Here is a 16,109-nt window from a genome sequence, read left to right on the forward strand (position 1 = left end):
TTTAAAAGTAACAAATAAGCAGTTTGTTTTTTTTTTCTTGAGGGCGGGAATAGGAAGAGAGATGAGGCCATTCAGATTTCACCCTTAGTATTTAAGAAACAAGTGCATTTTTATAATGTAACAAAGTCTGTTTTTAATTTCTTCTTAAATGTATGGTTTTGTGGTGTGTGTGTTCTGCTTTTCTTAGTGTCAGTGTGAATCAAAGAGTTCAAAGTTCAAAGAGCTGAAAAACAATAAAGGGCACCATTGGGTTCTGAATAGTGTCAGTATCCCCAAACCACTACTGATGGCTGTCAGCGGAAATGGGAAGCTTCAGTTCTAGTGACAGCATCTGTTTATACTTGAAAGTAGCTGGAAAGGAGGCTGAAGCTGCCCTGAATAAGGGTAAACAGGTCTTTCTTTCCCCTCCCCCAACCTTCTGTTCTACCCACAGACTGTTATGTTGCCTTTTTTGGGTGTCGCTTTGAGGGGAATCAGTGTGGCTAACCTTTTCTGACCATTCAAGTGGGTAATAATCTTAGCCTCTCAGATTGTTCCTTCTGAACTAGCTATTTCATATACAGAAAATTTAAACAGCTTAACACTTCATTTTAAATATGACCCAGTAAGTGTGTTAAAATGTTTAACCCATTTAGCATTAATAGAATTGTTCACAGCAGTTCAGCATGAATCTGTTTCCATATTCATAGAAAATTGAGCTCATTTAAACTTGCATTCAGTAAAACATGTATAATCTAAACTGACGGAACGTACTTTTACTTCAAATTTTCATGCGTGTGTTTGTACAGTAATTTCAAGGGACATGCGGTATTAGAACACAGATTTGTTTAAACATAATACCTTCTTCCAGGTGGTAATCCTTATTAGCATCTTGAGTCAAGACAACAATAGATGCAATGTTTAAGGGGGGGATGGTTTAGTGCTACTTAAGTTTGCTGAAGAGCTGAGTTGAGGGTTTTTTTTTCTCCTAATAGCATTTTTGTTTAGATGACAGATGTTAATCTAAAAATATTCTGCTCTTTTGATAACTGGTATTGAAAAACATGTCTTTGTTACCTAATGTGTACAAATAATCATCATAAATTGGAGAGGAAACATCCAATACAGATAGAGAGCATGATGAGAAATGTACAATGTTATTTTTGAATCCAGAAACCCATTTAATTAATCAAACTGTTTAAAAATATGTATATTGTCTGAAGCCTATAATATGGTTTAATGTTTAAATGAGATTTTTTTTAAAGTAGTGAGTAATTTACCAATGAATACTGTATTTGTTTAAATTGAGTAAATGGGAATGAAATCTTTGGCTAAGTATGCTGTTTCATTGAACAAATATTTAAGGTTAAAGTCCTTTGCTAAGACTGCCAACAAGGGTGCTGTTTCAAAGACAGAGAATCATCAGGCAGGGGTGTCACACTTACTTTCTTACCACTGGAAGGAGTACCTCTGTCTGGTTTAAGGCATAGTTGCCCAAATCTTCCAAAATAACTAGTGATTTTTGGGTTTCCAAGTTGCCACTTTAAAGAGGCCTGACTTTCAGAATCGGGCCCCTCAAAAATCACAGGTCGCTTTTAGCAATTTGGCCCACTATGGGGAAGCATGCGTTGCTGTTGGCTATTCTTTCACAAGCCCAATTAAAATCATCTTAGAAATCTCTTTTCTCAGACTTACTGTGCATTAATGTGAAAACTGATTATTTGCTGCTTATCGTGCCATTTAATTTTACTGTGTGATCTTTCTTTCGTTTTACAAGTATCCAGAAAATAACAGGATTTGGTGGTGGCTGACTTTTCTTCTAATAAGAATGTTGATCTGCTTTAAAGGAACACTATTTTTTTTTTTGTTGTTGTTACAGTGTAATTGGAAGCAGTGGTTGCTGCTCTGAAGAGAGAGGCAAAGCCCTATCAAAAACTTGGCTGTCCTAACTCCTTTGTTGTGGGCCCATAGATTTGCTTTGTTTTAAGGCAGTTTCTGTTGTATACCAATCACACTGTACAAAAGGGAAAGATTAATTTCAAACCAATATTCTAGGTGTACTAAACCCAAAGAATATATTGCCCATTTAGAAGGCCAGTTTCCTATATTTATTAAATATAAACAGAGGTGTTGTCAGTACAAGCTACATTTTTACATAAACACTAAAATGAAGGATGTTAAAGGGGTGCTAAGCAAGACACATTATCACCGTTAAAAGAGTGGACAGAGAAGTTGGACAACTTGTTTGAGGTCAGAAAGCAAGTCAGTTGTATAGCACATAATAGAACTGAAGTTTCTTGCCAGCCAAGTACCTGGATCCATTAGACCATATAGTATTGTAGTGAAAGATAGGGACTCAAAGAGAATATTAATTGACACAATGAAAAGAAATGGCCTTCAAAACTATCAAATCTTTTAGATTTGAAAAGTGAACATGAAATCTTAGATTTTTCTTTTTTTCTTTCATGGAAACTGGATACCTTTTGCGAAACAGCCTGTGAAAATTTCATTTAGTTTAAAATCATTCTTCACATAGAAAAAATGTTTGAAATTTCTTGCATTCTAATGAGAAAACCACATTTCATGAAAAGCAAAATGCCCTGTAATTCCAATTATTTATTTTAGTAAAACTCTGGAAAATGCTTTGATGGCTTTGGCAGGTGTTGGATTGTGATGATTGTTACCGTTTTGGCCACAAATTGTATATGCAGCTAGTCCGTGCTAAAACATTCTACTAATTTTATTGCTCCTGTGTTTCCTCTTCTCCTGCACTTGTTCCATCCATTTATTATATCTTGTAAACAGGAACAACCTTAACTTTGGCCTTTCCTGATTTATCTGTTTTTAAATGCTTAACCAGGCAACTTTTAATAGTCTTTTTAGTATATATTTCTGCATTACATGTGACTGTGTAACTAATCTGTTGGTTTTGTTGTGTTTTTTTTTTTATTCTCCATTTGGCTAGACTTGTACAGTACTAGGTTCTTGGGACCTGACAGTATTGTCATCTGTTAAGCACTTTGCAAGAACAACCTGCTCAAGTTCAGGGCCTTTCATATTTTATTGGTGAAAAGAATATTTGGGGCACAAAATCCAGGGTTTAGTCCTATAGGAGGCAACTTCCGTTGAATCTGTGCCTCTGCGTACAGAGGTCTGTGTTAAAATGATTCTCTTCTGGCCTGGAGCACTCTGCAACCTTTGGAGCTCCGTAAATGTCACTTTTAAATGGCCAGCAATTATGATTTCTTCAAATGACATTGGACACTCTCTCCTGAGAAGTACAACACCGACTCTAGAATACTAGTATTCTCTTCTGTATAATTCAAGAGCAAGAGCTAGGAGTTGGGAGACTGGTTCTATTCTTGACTTTGTAACAGCTTGCTATGTGACCTTGAGCAAGTTACTTAACCCTGTTGTACCTCATGTTCCCCATATGGAAAATGGTGTAATGTATACTTGACTTTTGAGGGCCTGTGATAACAAATAACTATATAAGTGTAAAGTATAATTTAATTATGTTTCTCATAGCAGGAGACTGATTCTAGAATGGGAATTCAAGACTCTTGTTTGTATAGTACAACTGCTAGGCCACTTGAGCCAATTTGATGTATATTTTCTCTTTCAAGCCCTATGAACAATAAGTAGTATTGAAACTTTAATTTGCATAATTCTTAAACTAGTGCATAGCGATTTATTTTTACTTGAAGGCTGATCTGCTGACTTGTAGGGTATCCTGACAAACTTGATGTTTTTGGTGTCTCTACTTGTCAAGCTCTTTATTTCAGGAGTGAGGTAAAATATCTTACTTTTTTTTATTCTACAAAGATTATTACAAATTATCATTGGTCTATTATATAATCTTTGCAGGACGAACTCTCCTGGAAAAACTGTTCAGCCAGCAGGAGAATGCCCCACAGGAAGAAGCAGAAAAGCTGTGTTCTAGGATCATTGCAATGGGGCTCCTACTTCCTTTCAGCGATTGTTTCAGAGAACCATGTAATCAGAGTGCGCATCAGAGCACACCCACGTTTGATGTAAGTTGCAGAATTTATATTGTAGATACTTCTTATGAACAATTTTAATTATCAGTGGTTTATGATACCTATCAATCTAGGAAAATTCTCCTCTTAGAGAACTCTCCCCCCCCCCCCCCCGTGATCAAGTGACTAAAATTGTCCTATTAAATGTGGGCAACTAAATTTAGTGTTTGGGTTCATACATGTTCAAGACTGGATATACAAAATATATTGGAAACAATTATTTTCCTTTCCCATAACATGTTCTCCTTCAAGATTTGAGAGCATAATGGTAGTGTTTGCCATGTTGCTGTACTGTAGCTGTTATTTTCACTAATTTACACCAACCATCTTCTCTTTTTTGTAGGAAGGTATACATAGCTTTCTGCATTTCAACCATGAGATCATACCTCCTACAAGTCCGGTGGTAGCTTCACTGGAAAACCAACAGTATACCATTCTGTCAGTGCCAGATTAAGTCATTTTTGGGGCCCGATGTACAATGGCAATTGGGGGGACATCTTCCCTGCTTCTGGGGAGAGGGATTGGGTCCGACCCTCAGACTTAGAGGCCCTAGATTGTGTGTGTTGGAGAACAAACCCACCCTGGCCTCACCCTGTAGAGGAACCTGTACCGCAGAGCTAGCCCAGCTCCTTGCTCTGCTGTTGCCACAGTGTGCAGACAGGACTCTTACTGGCTGTCATAAATATAAAGGGAAGGGTAACCACCTTTCTGTATTCAGTACTGTAAAATCCCTCCTGGCCAGGGGCAAAATGCTTTTACCTGTAAAGGGTTAAGAAGCTCAAGTAACCCGGCTGGCACCTGACCAAAATGGCCAATAAGGGGACAAGATACTTTCAAATCTGGAGTGGCGGGGGGGAAGGTTTTCTCTGTCTGTGTGATGCCTCTGCCAGGGACAGATCAAGAAAGCAAGCAATCCAACACCTATAGAGTTAGTAAGTATTCTAGCTAGGAAGTGCGTTAGATTTTCTTTTGTTTTTGGCTTGTGAAATTTACTGTGCTGGAGGGAATGTGTATCTCTGTTTTTGTGTCCTTTTGTAACTTCAGGTTTTGCCTAGAGGGTTTCTCTATGTTTTGAATCTGACTGCCTGTGAGATTATTTTCCATTCTAATCTTATGGAGTGTTTCTTTTATCTTTTTTTGTTCTTCTAATGAAGTTCTGTTTTTTGAGACTCTGATTGGGGTTTTAGTGTCCTAAAAACCCAAGGCTGGTCTGTGCTCATCTTGTTTATTCTAAAGCCTCCCCAGGAAAGGGGGTGTAAAGGCTTGGGGGGATATTTTGGGGAAAGACGTCTCCAAGTGGTCTCTTCCATGATTCTTTGTTAAATCGCTTCGTGGTGGCAGCATACTGAATCCCAGATATGGGAATTTTGTGTCCCAGGAAAGCTTTAACTTAAGCTGGTAGAAATAAACTTAGGGGGTCTTTCATGCGGGTCCCCACATCTGTAATCCAGAGTTCAGAGTGGGGAAGGAACCCTGACACTGGCTCTAAGTTCTTTTGTATGTTTTTGCCTCCCTTCCCCCAACACTCCAAGATGGGGGCCCTGTGCAAGTGTACTAAGTGCATAGTTTGATAATCTGGGCCTGCATGTTACCATGAAACTCCACAGAACTCTGGTGCAATGTCTACTCTAGGGTTTTTGTTTTTGTGTTTTTTTTTTTTACAGTGGGAGTCCTAGAATGGACCTCGAGAGGTCATCTGCACTCATGGCAGGCCTGAGTATTATCTAGACCATCTCTGAGAGGTGTTTTTCTAACCTGCTCTTAAAAATCTCCAATGACGGAGATTCCACAATCTCCCCAGGCAGTTTATTCCATGCTTAACTACCTTGTTAGGAAGCTTTTCCTAATGTCTTAAGAAGATAAGAATGGCCATACTGGATCAGACCAAAAGTCCATCTAGCCCAGTATCCTGTCTTTCGACAGTGGCCAATGCCAAGTGCCCCAGAGGGAATGAACAGAACAGCTAATCAAGTGATCCATCCCCTGTCGCCCATTCCCAGAACCTAAACTGCCCTTGCTGCAATTTAAGCTCACTGCTTCTTGTCCTATCCTCGTAGGTTAAGTAGAACCATTTTCCCTTCCTCCTTGTAACAGCTTTTTATATACTTGAAAACTGTTATCATGTCCCCTATCCATCTTCTTTTCTTCAGACTAAACATGCCCATTTGTTTTCAGTCTTCCCTCATAGGTCATGTTTTCTAGACCTTTAATCATTTTTATTTCTATTCTCTGGACTTTCTCCAGTTTGTCCACATCTTTCCTGAAATGTGGCGCCCATAACTGGATACAATAGTCCAGTTGAGGCCTAATCAGCATGGAGTAAAGCGGAAGAATTACTTCTTGTGTCTTGCTTATGACATTCCTGCTAATACATCCCAGCATGATGTTTGTTTCTCCTCCCCCCCAACAGTGTTACAGTGTTGACTCATATTTAGCTTTTGATCCACTATGAGCCCCAGATCCCTTTCTGCAGTCCTCTTTCCTTGGCTGTCTTTCCCATTTTGTCTATGTGCAACTGATTGTTCCTTCCTAAGTGGAGTATTTTGCATTTGTCCTTATTGCATTTCATTCTGTTTACGTCAGACCATTTCTCCAGTTCATCCAGATCATTTTGAATTTTAATCCTATCCTCCAAAGCACTTGCAACCCCTCCCAGCTTGGTATCATCCACATATTTATAAGTATACCCTTTATGTCATTATTTAAAGTACTGATGAAGATTCAGAACAGAACTGGATCCAGAACTGATCTCTGCAGGAGCTCACTTGACATGCCCTTCCAGTCTGACAGTGAACCACTGATAAATATTCTCTGGGAATGGTTTTCCAACCAGTTCTGCACCCTCCTTATAGGCAGTAGCGTAGCGGGGGGAACAGCCACTCCCCCTCTGAGCACAAGTGGTGCCTTTTTTCAATTTTTACTCACCTGGCGGTGCTCCGGGTCTTCAGCGGCGGGTGCCTTCACACGCTCCGGCTCCTTGGTGGCGAGGGCCACCCGGTGTGTACAAGCGGGTGGCATCTTTTTTTTATGTCCGCTGCCCCTGTTCGCTCCACCTAGCTACGCCACTGCTTATAGGAGTTCCATCTAGGTAGTATTTCCCTAATTTGTTTATAAGACGGTCATGTAAGACAATATCAAAAGCCTTACTAAAGTCAAGATATACTACATCTACTGTTTTTCCCCTTATCCACAGGCTTGTTACCATTTCAGTGAAAGCTGTTAGTTTGGTTTGACATGATTTCTTCTTGACAAATCCATGCTGACTGTTACTTATCAACTTATTATCTTCCAGGTGTTTGCAAATTGATTGCTTAATTATTTGCTCCATTATCTTTCTGGATACTATTCTGCTTTTTATAGATTGGCACTATATTTGCCCTTTTCCAGTTCTCTGGAATTTCATGCTGTTTTCCATGACTTTTTGAAGATAATCACTAAAGGCTCAGATAGTCCTCAGTCAGCTCCTTGAGTATACTAGGATATATTTCATCAGGCCCTGGTGACTTGAAAACATCTTACTTGTCTAAGTAATTTTAACTTGTTTTTTCCCTATTTAAGCCTCTGATCCTACCTCATTTCCACTGGTATTCATTGTTAGATATCCAGTTTCTATTACACTTTTTTGGTGAAACTGGAACAAAAAAGTCATTTAGCACTACTGCCATTTCCACATTTTCTGTTTGTTTTTTCCCCTCAGTGAGTAATGGGCCTGCACCATCCTTGGTCTTCCTCTTGCTTCTAATATATTTGTAGAATTTTTTCTTGTTATCCTTTGTCTCTAGCTAGTTTAATCTCATTTTGTGCCTTGGCCTTTCTAATTTTGTCCCTATATACTTGAGTTATTTATTTATATTCATCCTTTATAATTTGACCTAGTTTCCATTTTTTGTAGGTTTCTTTTTTTTTGAGTTTCAGATAAAGCATCTGAACAAAGCATATTGGTGGGTGAGTTAGGTTTAGGAGTGGAGCAGTGCCTGCTGCTGGAAGTAACCAGCAGTCAGTGTCCTCCCAGTGACAGAGCCATACCATCCTCCCCCGGGGGCGTGACAGCAGTCCTCTCTACCTGGATAGCGTCCTCAAGCTTGGACATCTCCATAGGAATACTCTCAATGAATTACTCACGTGTATGAATGCTCCGCAGCCTGGCCACCTCCTCTTGTGGTTCTCTCATCTGTTTCCGAAGAGATTCCACCAGCAGGCACCTTTCACACTGGATGGTCCTTGCAGCCTGGCTTTCTATGAGTGGAAAATGCAGGCCACAGTCTCTGCAAATCCACACCAGGATCTGGGTAGAGGCATCCATGGTTAGGTTCTGTGTCTGGATGCAGGTGGAGGAAACGAGAGCAGCATTGGCACTGGCATGTAGGCCAGCTGCTGGCATTTTAACTACTGTGTCATTTATGTCCATGTTCTGTCTGCAGTTAGCTGGCTCTGGTGCTGTCACTGGTGGAGCTGCACTATTATTACCAATGGCGTGAAATGTTGAGGTTGGGTCGGGGAGTCTAGTGTAGGCTGCGATGCAGTTGCCCTTTCCTTCTTCAGAATAAAAAACTCGGGCACTAGTAGGTCATTTTAATTATTACCTAGGTTTTTTTTTTTTATTGTGGAACACTCTCTTCTTCTTCATATGATCTTGGTGACATGGGCTTTTTATGTTTACTTTGATCAAGATAGTTAATATATTTCTCTGCACTTTACATGTTCAAAGTGCTGTATGCGTATTAGCTAATCCTCACAATACCTGTGTGGGATGGTATCTCCATTTTATACTTGAGGAAACTGAGGCATAGAGAAGCTATATGACGTACCCAAGGAGACCTAGTGAGTTAGTGGCATAACTGAGATGAAACTCCAGGCTTCCTGATTTTCAGCGTGTAATGCTTTTCTAAAGAGTAGCTAATATTGTAATTTAACCATTGGTAAAATACAAAACTGAAATGACCGTAATTGGAATACGTCTGTCTAGACCATTTTTTTGTTTATCGTCTTGGTCATCTATCCCAGGTAATTCAGTTCGTGTGGAGCATAACTCCTGGATTCATCTGAGAATAGTTGACCGTCTCTATGAAGAAGTTTTGTGACCTGATTTTGGGACTGAATTAAAGATGTTGTTAAATTGGCACTTAAAACTATTTCAGGCAATTATAAAACACTGTGGAGATTATAAAATTGAAAGTCAGGAAGCCTGGTTATTGCCTAAGGTTACTAAAGAGCTTAGGGGAAAAATGACCCATTGTTTTTTAGTGTCACTGTTTCAGGGTTAACTGTGCCCTTGACTCTCCCTGTGGCCTTCCTTGAGGGCATCTATTTAAGGTTTCAGGCTCCTGGCCATCACTTCTCTGGTAGAAACCTGTTTCACTTCACTCTGGACCAGGGGTTTAGGCTTGCAGTTCCTCTGCACCTCTCTGTGACTTCCCCAGCAGATCTGACCAGGGTCCAGTGCTTGAGGTTACATCATTCACCGGGGCTACAACAGTGTACACCTGTTACCAACCAGTCTTCATTTAAAAAAAAAAACTAGGGCTGTCAAGCAATTAAAAACATTAATCATGATTAATTGTGTGATTAATCGTGCGATTCCTTTTTTTTTAATCTCACTGTTCAACAATAATAGAATACTATTTATTTAAATATTTTTGGATGTTTTCTACATTTTCAAATATATTGATTTCAATTACAACATGGAATACAAAGTGTACAGTGCTCACTTTATATTTATTTTTGATTAAAGTGTTTGCAATATAAAAAGACAAAAAAAATAGTATTTTTCAATTCACCTAATACAAGTACTGTAATGCAATTTCTTTATCATGAAAGTTGAACTTACAAATATAGAATTATGTACAAAAATACTGCATTCAGAAATAAAACAATGTAAAATTTTAGACCTTGCAAGTCCACTCAGTCCTATTCTTGTTCAGTCAATCCCTCAGACAAACAAGTTTGTTTACATTTGCAGGAGATAATGCTGCCCACTTCTTGTTTACAATGTCACCTGAAAGTGAGAACAGGTGTTCTCATGGCATGTCGCAAGGTATTTATGTACCGGATGCGCATGCGTTGCAGGGGACATTCGTCCATGTTGATGACGGGTTCTGCTCGAAAACTATCCAAAGCATTGTGGACTGAAGCATGTTCATTTTCATTATCTGAGTCAGATGCCACCAGCAGAAGGTTGATTTTCTTTTTTCATGGTTTGGTTTCTGTAGTTTCCGCATTGGAGTGTTGCTCTTTTAAGACTTCTGAAAGCATGCTCCACACCTCATCCCTCTCAGATTTTGGAAGGCACTTCAGATTCTTAAATCTTAGGTCGAGTGCTGTAGCTATTTTTAGAAATCTCACATTGGTACCTTCTTTACGTTTTGTCAATTCTGCAGTGAAAGTGTTCTTAAAACGAACAACTACATGTGCTGGGTCATCATCCGAGACTGGCATAACATGAAATATATGGCAGAATGTGGGTAAAACAGAGCAGGGGATGTACAATTCTCCCCCAAGGAGTTCAGTCACAAATTTAATTAATGCATTACTCTTTTAATGAGTGTCATCAGCATGGAAGCTTGTCCTCTGGAATGGTGGCCGAAGCATGAAGGGGCATACGAATGTTTAGCATATCTGGCATGTAAATACCTTGCAATGCTGGCTACAAAAGTGCCATGCAAATGCCTGTTCTCACTTTCTGGTGACATTATAAATAAGAGGGCAGCATTATCTCCTGTAAATGTAAACAAACTTGTTTGTCTTAGCGATTGGCAGAACAAGAATTAGGACTGACTGGACTTGTAGGCTCTGAAGTTTCACATTGTTTTGTTTTTCAGTGCAGTTATGTAACAAAAAAAAATCTACATTTGTAAGTTGCACTTTCATGACAAAGAGATTGCACTACAGTACTTGCATTAAATTAATTGAAAAAAACTATTTCTTCTGTTTATCATTTTTACAGTGCAAATATTTGTAATCAAAACATACACTTTGATTTCAGTTACAACACATAATACAAGATGTATGAAAATGTAGAAAAACCTCCAACATATTTAATAAATTTCAATTGGTAGTCTCTTGTTTAACAGTGTGATTAAAACTGCGATTAATTTTTTTGAGGTAATTGCGTGAGTTAACTGTGATTAATCGACAGCCCTAAAAAATACATTTATTCATAAGGTAAAAGACAAAACATTTAAAAAAAAATAAAAGTTCCTACATACTTACTACATGCTTCTCAGAGGTCACCCTCAACTTCAGCATAGGGCTCTAGTCAGTATTAGTCTTTCCAAACCTTCAACAAGGTTTGGAGTCCCCCTAGAATCCAAGGTCCTGTCTGTTTATTGCATTTACAAGAAGACTGTGTGTCAGTTTAAACTCAGCCTTTTTATGGCAAAAGCCCTTTCTTTGTCTGGTGGTTTCTGGAAAACCGAGTCTGAACCAGTATATGTAGACTTCCCGGGGGGGTGGTACCTCTCTGGAGGTGTTTACAACCTGAGTGATTCGCCTTAGTTACCCCCAACAGTGTTTGTTCCTGGAGGAGCTGTGGTAATTCCCTCCCCTGGAGTTGCAACAATCCATGGCCCATAGTGATGTGCTCCGCTCCCCAAAGATATTGCATGTGGTTGTAGTATCTGTCACAGGTTCAGTTTCAGCATTTGGGCAGCATTTTATATATGAGGTTTATATATGTAGGTGAGAGGTTTTTTGCAGGAGTGGTGGGTGAAATTCTGTGGCCTGCGTTGTGCAGGAGGTCAGACTAGATGATCATAATGGTCCCTTCTGACCTTAATATCTATGAATCTATGATCAGTTTTATTATTTCTGCCATATAGTCAGATAATCAGTTTTCCCCTTTTGTTTGTGGGTTTTGGTTATAGCAATATGTGAGAGAGAAACTTTTTTTTTAATAGAAAAATGGAACTGTAAAACTAGAAGGTCTGGTAGGGAGCACCAGGGACAAATGTTGTAGCTGAAACTACTTTTCTAATTCATTTTTTCTTTTAATTGATTGTTTCTTTGATTAATTGTTGAGTTGACTATGTCCCTTTAACATTTTTTTTTGTTTAAATGTTTGGGTATCTTTTAACTCTGTGTGACACATGATTTATAGCTTTGGTGCGCTGGTAGTTGCTGCCATTCACCTTGAGTGACAAGGAGCAGCAAGAAATTGAACCATATACATTTTTGACAGCTCACCGCTTCAGGCCCTCTTACTTTAAAATTTGTGTAGTGAACTTCCTCAGATTTTCTGATAACGTTCTTTTCTATGTGCATTTAAGGAAAATGCAGCAAAGTGCCCCACGTAAAAATATTATAACTGATCATTGCTTGTTTTATTTTGTTCAAATTGGGCCAAGAAATAAGAAAAACACCATTGCTTATTGTAAGTAAGATGATTATTCTGGAAGTCCTTCACCAATCATGCTGGTTAGAGGACAGAATAGCTGAAGAAGTGGGATCTGTGGCCAGCTATGGAGTTCTATGAGCATTTGCTTCAGCCTCATCCATTTAAGATTTTATTGGCCTACCAAGATTGACAGTATTATTTTGAAACTAGTCATGAGTCAGATACCATGTGATTGACTCAGTATAAGAACCTGAGCAGAATAGATCATTCTTCCTGTAGTGTGATAATGGCAAAATGTTTTCCTGTTGCAGCTTCAGTGATCACTTTTTTTGTTAGAGCTTCTGTGGGGGTGGAGGGTGAGAGAACCTGGATTTGTGCTGGAAATGGCCCACCTGTTGATCATTTTAGATAAGCTATTAACAGCAGGACAGTGGGGTGGGAGGAGGTATTGTTTCATATTCTCTGTGTGTATATAAAGTCTGCTGCAGTTTCCACGGTAAACATCTGATGAAGTGAGCTGTAGCTCACGAAAGCTCATGCTCAAATAAATTGGTTAGTCTCTAAGGTGCCACAAGTACTCCTTTTCTTTCTGTGGAAGAAGAGGCTAACTACTATTTGGTCATGCAGGAAAATCTAATAAACAGGTTACTGTCTAGAAGATGTAGTATACGTTGTTTTCTCTCAGGAAGGAAGAGTTCTTCAGAATCCAGACATTTCCAGGTGCTTTAGTTTCATATATATGTTCCATAAAATACCAAGACCAAGTCAAACTCAGAAAGTCCTTAGTTCTTCTTCTCTTCCTCTAAATCTCATCCACAAACACAAATTCAACTACCACCTCTAGGATGATTCCCAGATTACCTCTACTCCAGTCCTGTCTCATTCTATCCAAACTATCTCTCTGACATCTCCTTGTTGATGTCTAGCTGTCAGCTCAAGATCAATGTGGTTTAAACAGGGCTCCCAAACTTCCTTCCCTCCTTAGAGTGGATTTTTAAAAGCCCTCATCATTGCCTAATCCATTGATTTCAAGGGGAACAGAATTAGATTGATGTTAAGCATTTTCGAGAATCTCTTCTTTACTGCTTAAAAAAAGAGTAAAACACCATAGAACTGTAGCACCTGCTCTACCTTTACTTCCAAAGCTAGAAAACCAAGCTAATCCCCATATACTCCCTTCTGTTCACTTCTAAATTAATCAAACGTGCCACTTAAACCTGTTGCCTCAAGTTCCTCTCATACAATCCATCCTGGATCTCGTCTAGTTTGGCTTCTGCCTTTCCACTATACTGAAATCAAGTGACTCTTTCCTGCTCAAAAAGCAGTTCTGTACTCCTCCCTGAGCTCTCTGTTACTTTTGACACTGGCAATCACATACATTTTATGATATTGTTGTCTTTTGTGACTCTCCTATACTCATTTTTTTTTCCTGCCGCTCTGTGCTTTCAGCATGTCTTTTCCTGGGTCATCGTTCTCTCTCCTATAGGGCTTCTTTGTTCTCTGTGGGAGATCACATGCATTCACATGGTTTCAGTTCTATCTTTATACAGTTGAATCAGACCTTTCTCCCCTTTGATCTCAGTTCACTTCTGTTTTTGAATTTTGTTTATATGTTTGTAGTTGCCAGTTTGTGGTATATAATGAGAGCAATTGAAGGAGTCTGTTTACACTATTGTCTAATGATTGTCAGTAATGCCCAGAACATGGGATGAACATTTTTTTAAAACATAAATGTGTATAATCTGAAAGATATAAATCTCATCCTCTTCATCTGATATCCCTTCCTCTATGTTTTCCAGTCAATTGAAGCATAGCATAGCTAAAGCTGAACTCCTGCTACTTCCCTCTGGGCCCCACATTTTCCATCACTTCTGATAACGCTGTCATCTCTCATCTCACTTATACCTTTAACCTAGTTGGTCACCTTCAATTCCTCTGTGTTTTGCTAGTTTGTATCAAAATCTTTCCCCTGCTTCCTCAGTAGCATTTCAAAGGTCTATCATTTTCTTTCTGTCCAAACACCCCAAACTTTCATTCAGTTCTCATTTCCCATCTTAACATCTGTAACCTCCCCCCTCTGCATTAGGCAAGCTGTTTTATCCTCGTCCTTCTCCTCCATGCTCCTCAGGTGCCATTGAGAGAACAGGAGTCTCTGATCATTTCTGTGCCTGATGTCACAGTGGCCCTTGGATATCAGGGCAGGCAGGAAAAGTTCTGCTCTGCTCTTTGAGCCCTGTCGTGGTGCTTGCTCAGTTGATCCGTGCGGATGGTATGTACTAACTCGGGTCTGCACACAGTTGTGTGGGGTGAACCATGCTCAGTGCAGACAGAATGTTCAGAGAATTTAGCTGCCAGCTTCAAACAAGCTTCTGTTGGGTATATGATCTGCAATTTTCAGAGGCTTATACCATGGCCACAGGGATGACACTCTTGTCAAATTTCAAATTTCAGCTACAAAGGATAGAGGGTCTTGAGCTTCCCAGTGAAATTGGTGTAAGAATGTAACATGGGGAAAACCAACATTTTTACCTAATCTGGTTCTTGGAAAAAGCCAGATTATTTTAGTTGATACTTCCTCTCCCCAAGCCCCCCACACTGAAGCAAACATCTGGCATGGAAAATTGCAAGCCCAAAGGTTTTAAGTTGGTATGCGCAACTGAAAACAGATGGCATCAGATAACTTTAACTACAGGTCTCGCTACCAGATCTGCCAAAAATAATAAAAAGGTAAGTTAATGTATTAAAACAGAAGCTGCAAAATGATGCAATAAGTTGAAATTTCCAAAACTACTGGTTCTCTCTTAGAGATGAAGTTAATTGGCTCTTAGAGGCCATACATTCTTGTTGGCCATGATATAATTTTGTTATCTTTAGTTCTCAGCCTGGTTTTATATCTTCTTAAAAATTGTATTTGAAAGCAGTACAACAATATACAAATTAACATACAATGTATAGCAAAGACTGGTTGGAGAAATCCATACAAACAATATTCACTCAGTAACCAATTATTGTGAAACTTTAAAAAGGAAACATTTAAAAGAACTCTTTGGTCCAAAGTGTTCTAATTATTTAGATATGCTGATACTTTTATGTTCTTTTTTTATTGGCATTTAGGATAAGTATATTGAACACTTGAAAGAGATCTATATGCCAGCCCTTAATTACTAAGGTATATTTTCTTGTACTATAGTAATAAGATTATTCAGAAGTGTTTCTAAGCTTTTTAGCACATTACCCCTTTACATTATCCTATTATAGTAGTAAAGTTCAGCTGGCTAAGCAGTTCATCTTTGGCAGGTTGATACCTGTTGAAACCTGTTTAGCAGTAACCTGTTAGCTATGGCCGCATGTCCTAATGGTTAGTAAAATCTCAACTCCGGTGAGTTCCTCTGTATCAGCTACTTGTTTCGAGAGCCATAAAAATAGCAGTCTCTGTGGGGCCATCAGCAGGTTCCAACAGTGTATTTACTAAATTTGTTGTACTTTAAAACTAAGGTGTTTCAGATGCTTATAAAAAGATCTGCCAATTTGCTATCCACACCAGACCACTGTATTTAACTTTATCATGCTATTTGAAGTATTCCCTGTATTTAGAATGGGAAATAGTGTAAACGCAATGTGGTGAATTTAACTATTGTAAGTTGTAAATATCCAGTCCTTAATGATGCCTGCTTGGCTAATTCATACAATATGGTATTGAGTTAGGGTCTCTTCCCCTTGTCCCCCTTCCTCCCCTTCCATCCCCCCAAGAGTTGTTT

General features: G+C 39.0%; 1 protein-coding gene across 1 annotated transcript in view; it reads left to right on the plus strand.

The window, feature by feature from the left end:
• Nucleotides 1-16,109, plus strand: part of FMN2 (formin 2) — a 244,214-nt gene that overhangs the window by 26,993 nt on the left and 201,112 nt on the right. The window contains exon 2 of the mRNA XM_048843776.2: nt 3,847-4,013. Within this exon, the coding sequence (XP_048699733.1) occupies nt 3,847-4,013 (167 nt within the window). The remainder of the gene's footprint in view (nt 1-3,846; nt 4,014-16,109) is intronic.

This window comes from Caretta caretta, chromosome 3 (genome assembly GCF_965140235.1).
Source record: "Caretta caretta isolate rCarCar2 chromosome 3, rCarCar1.hap1, whole genome shotgun sequence".
In the NCBI taxonomy this organism is placed as follows: Eukaryota; Metazoa; Chordata; order Testudines; family Cheloniidae; genus Caretta; species Caretta caretta.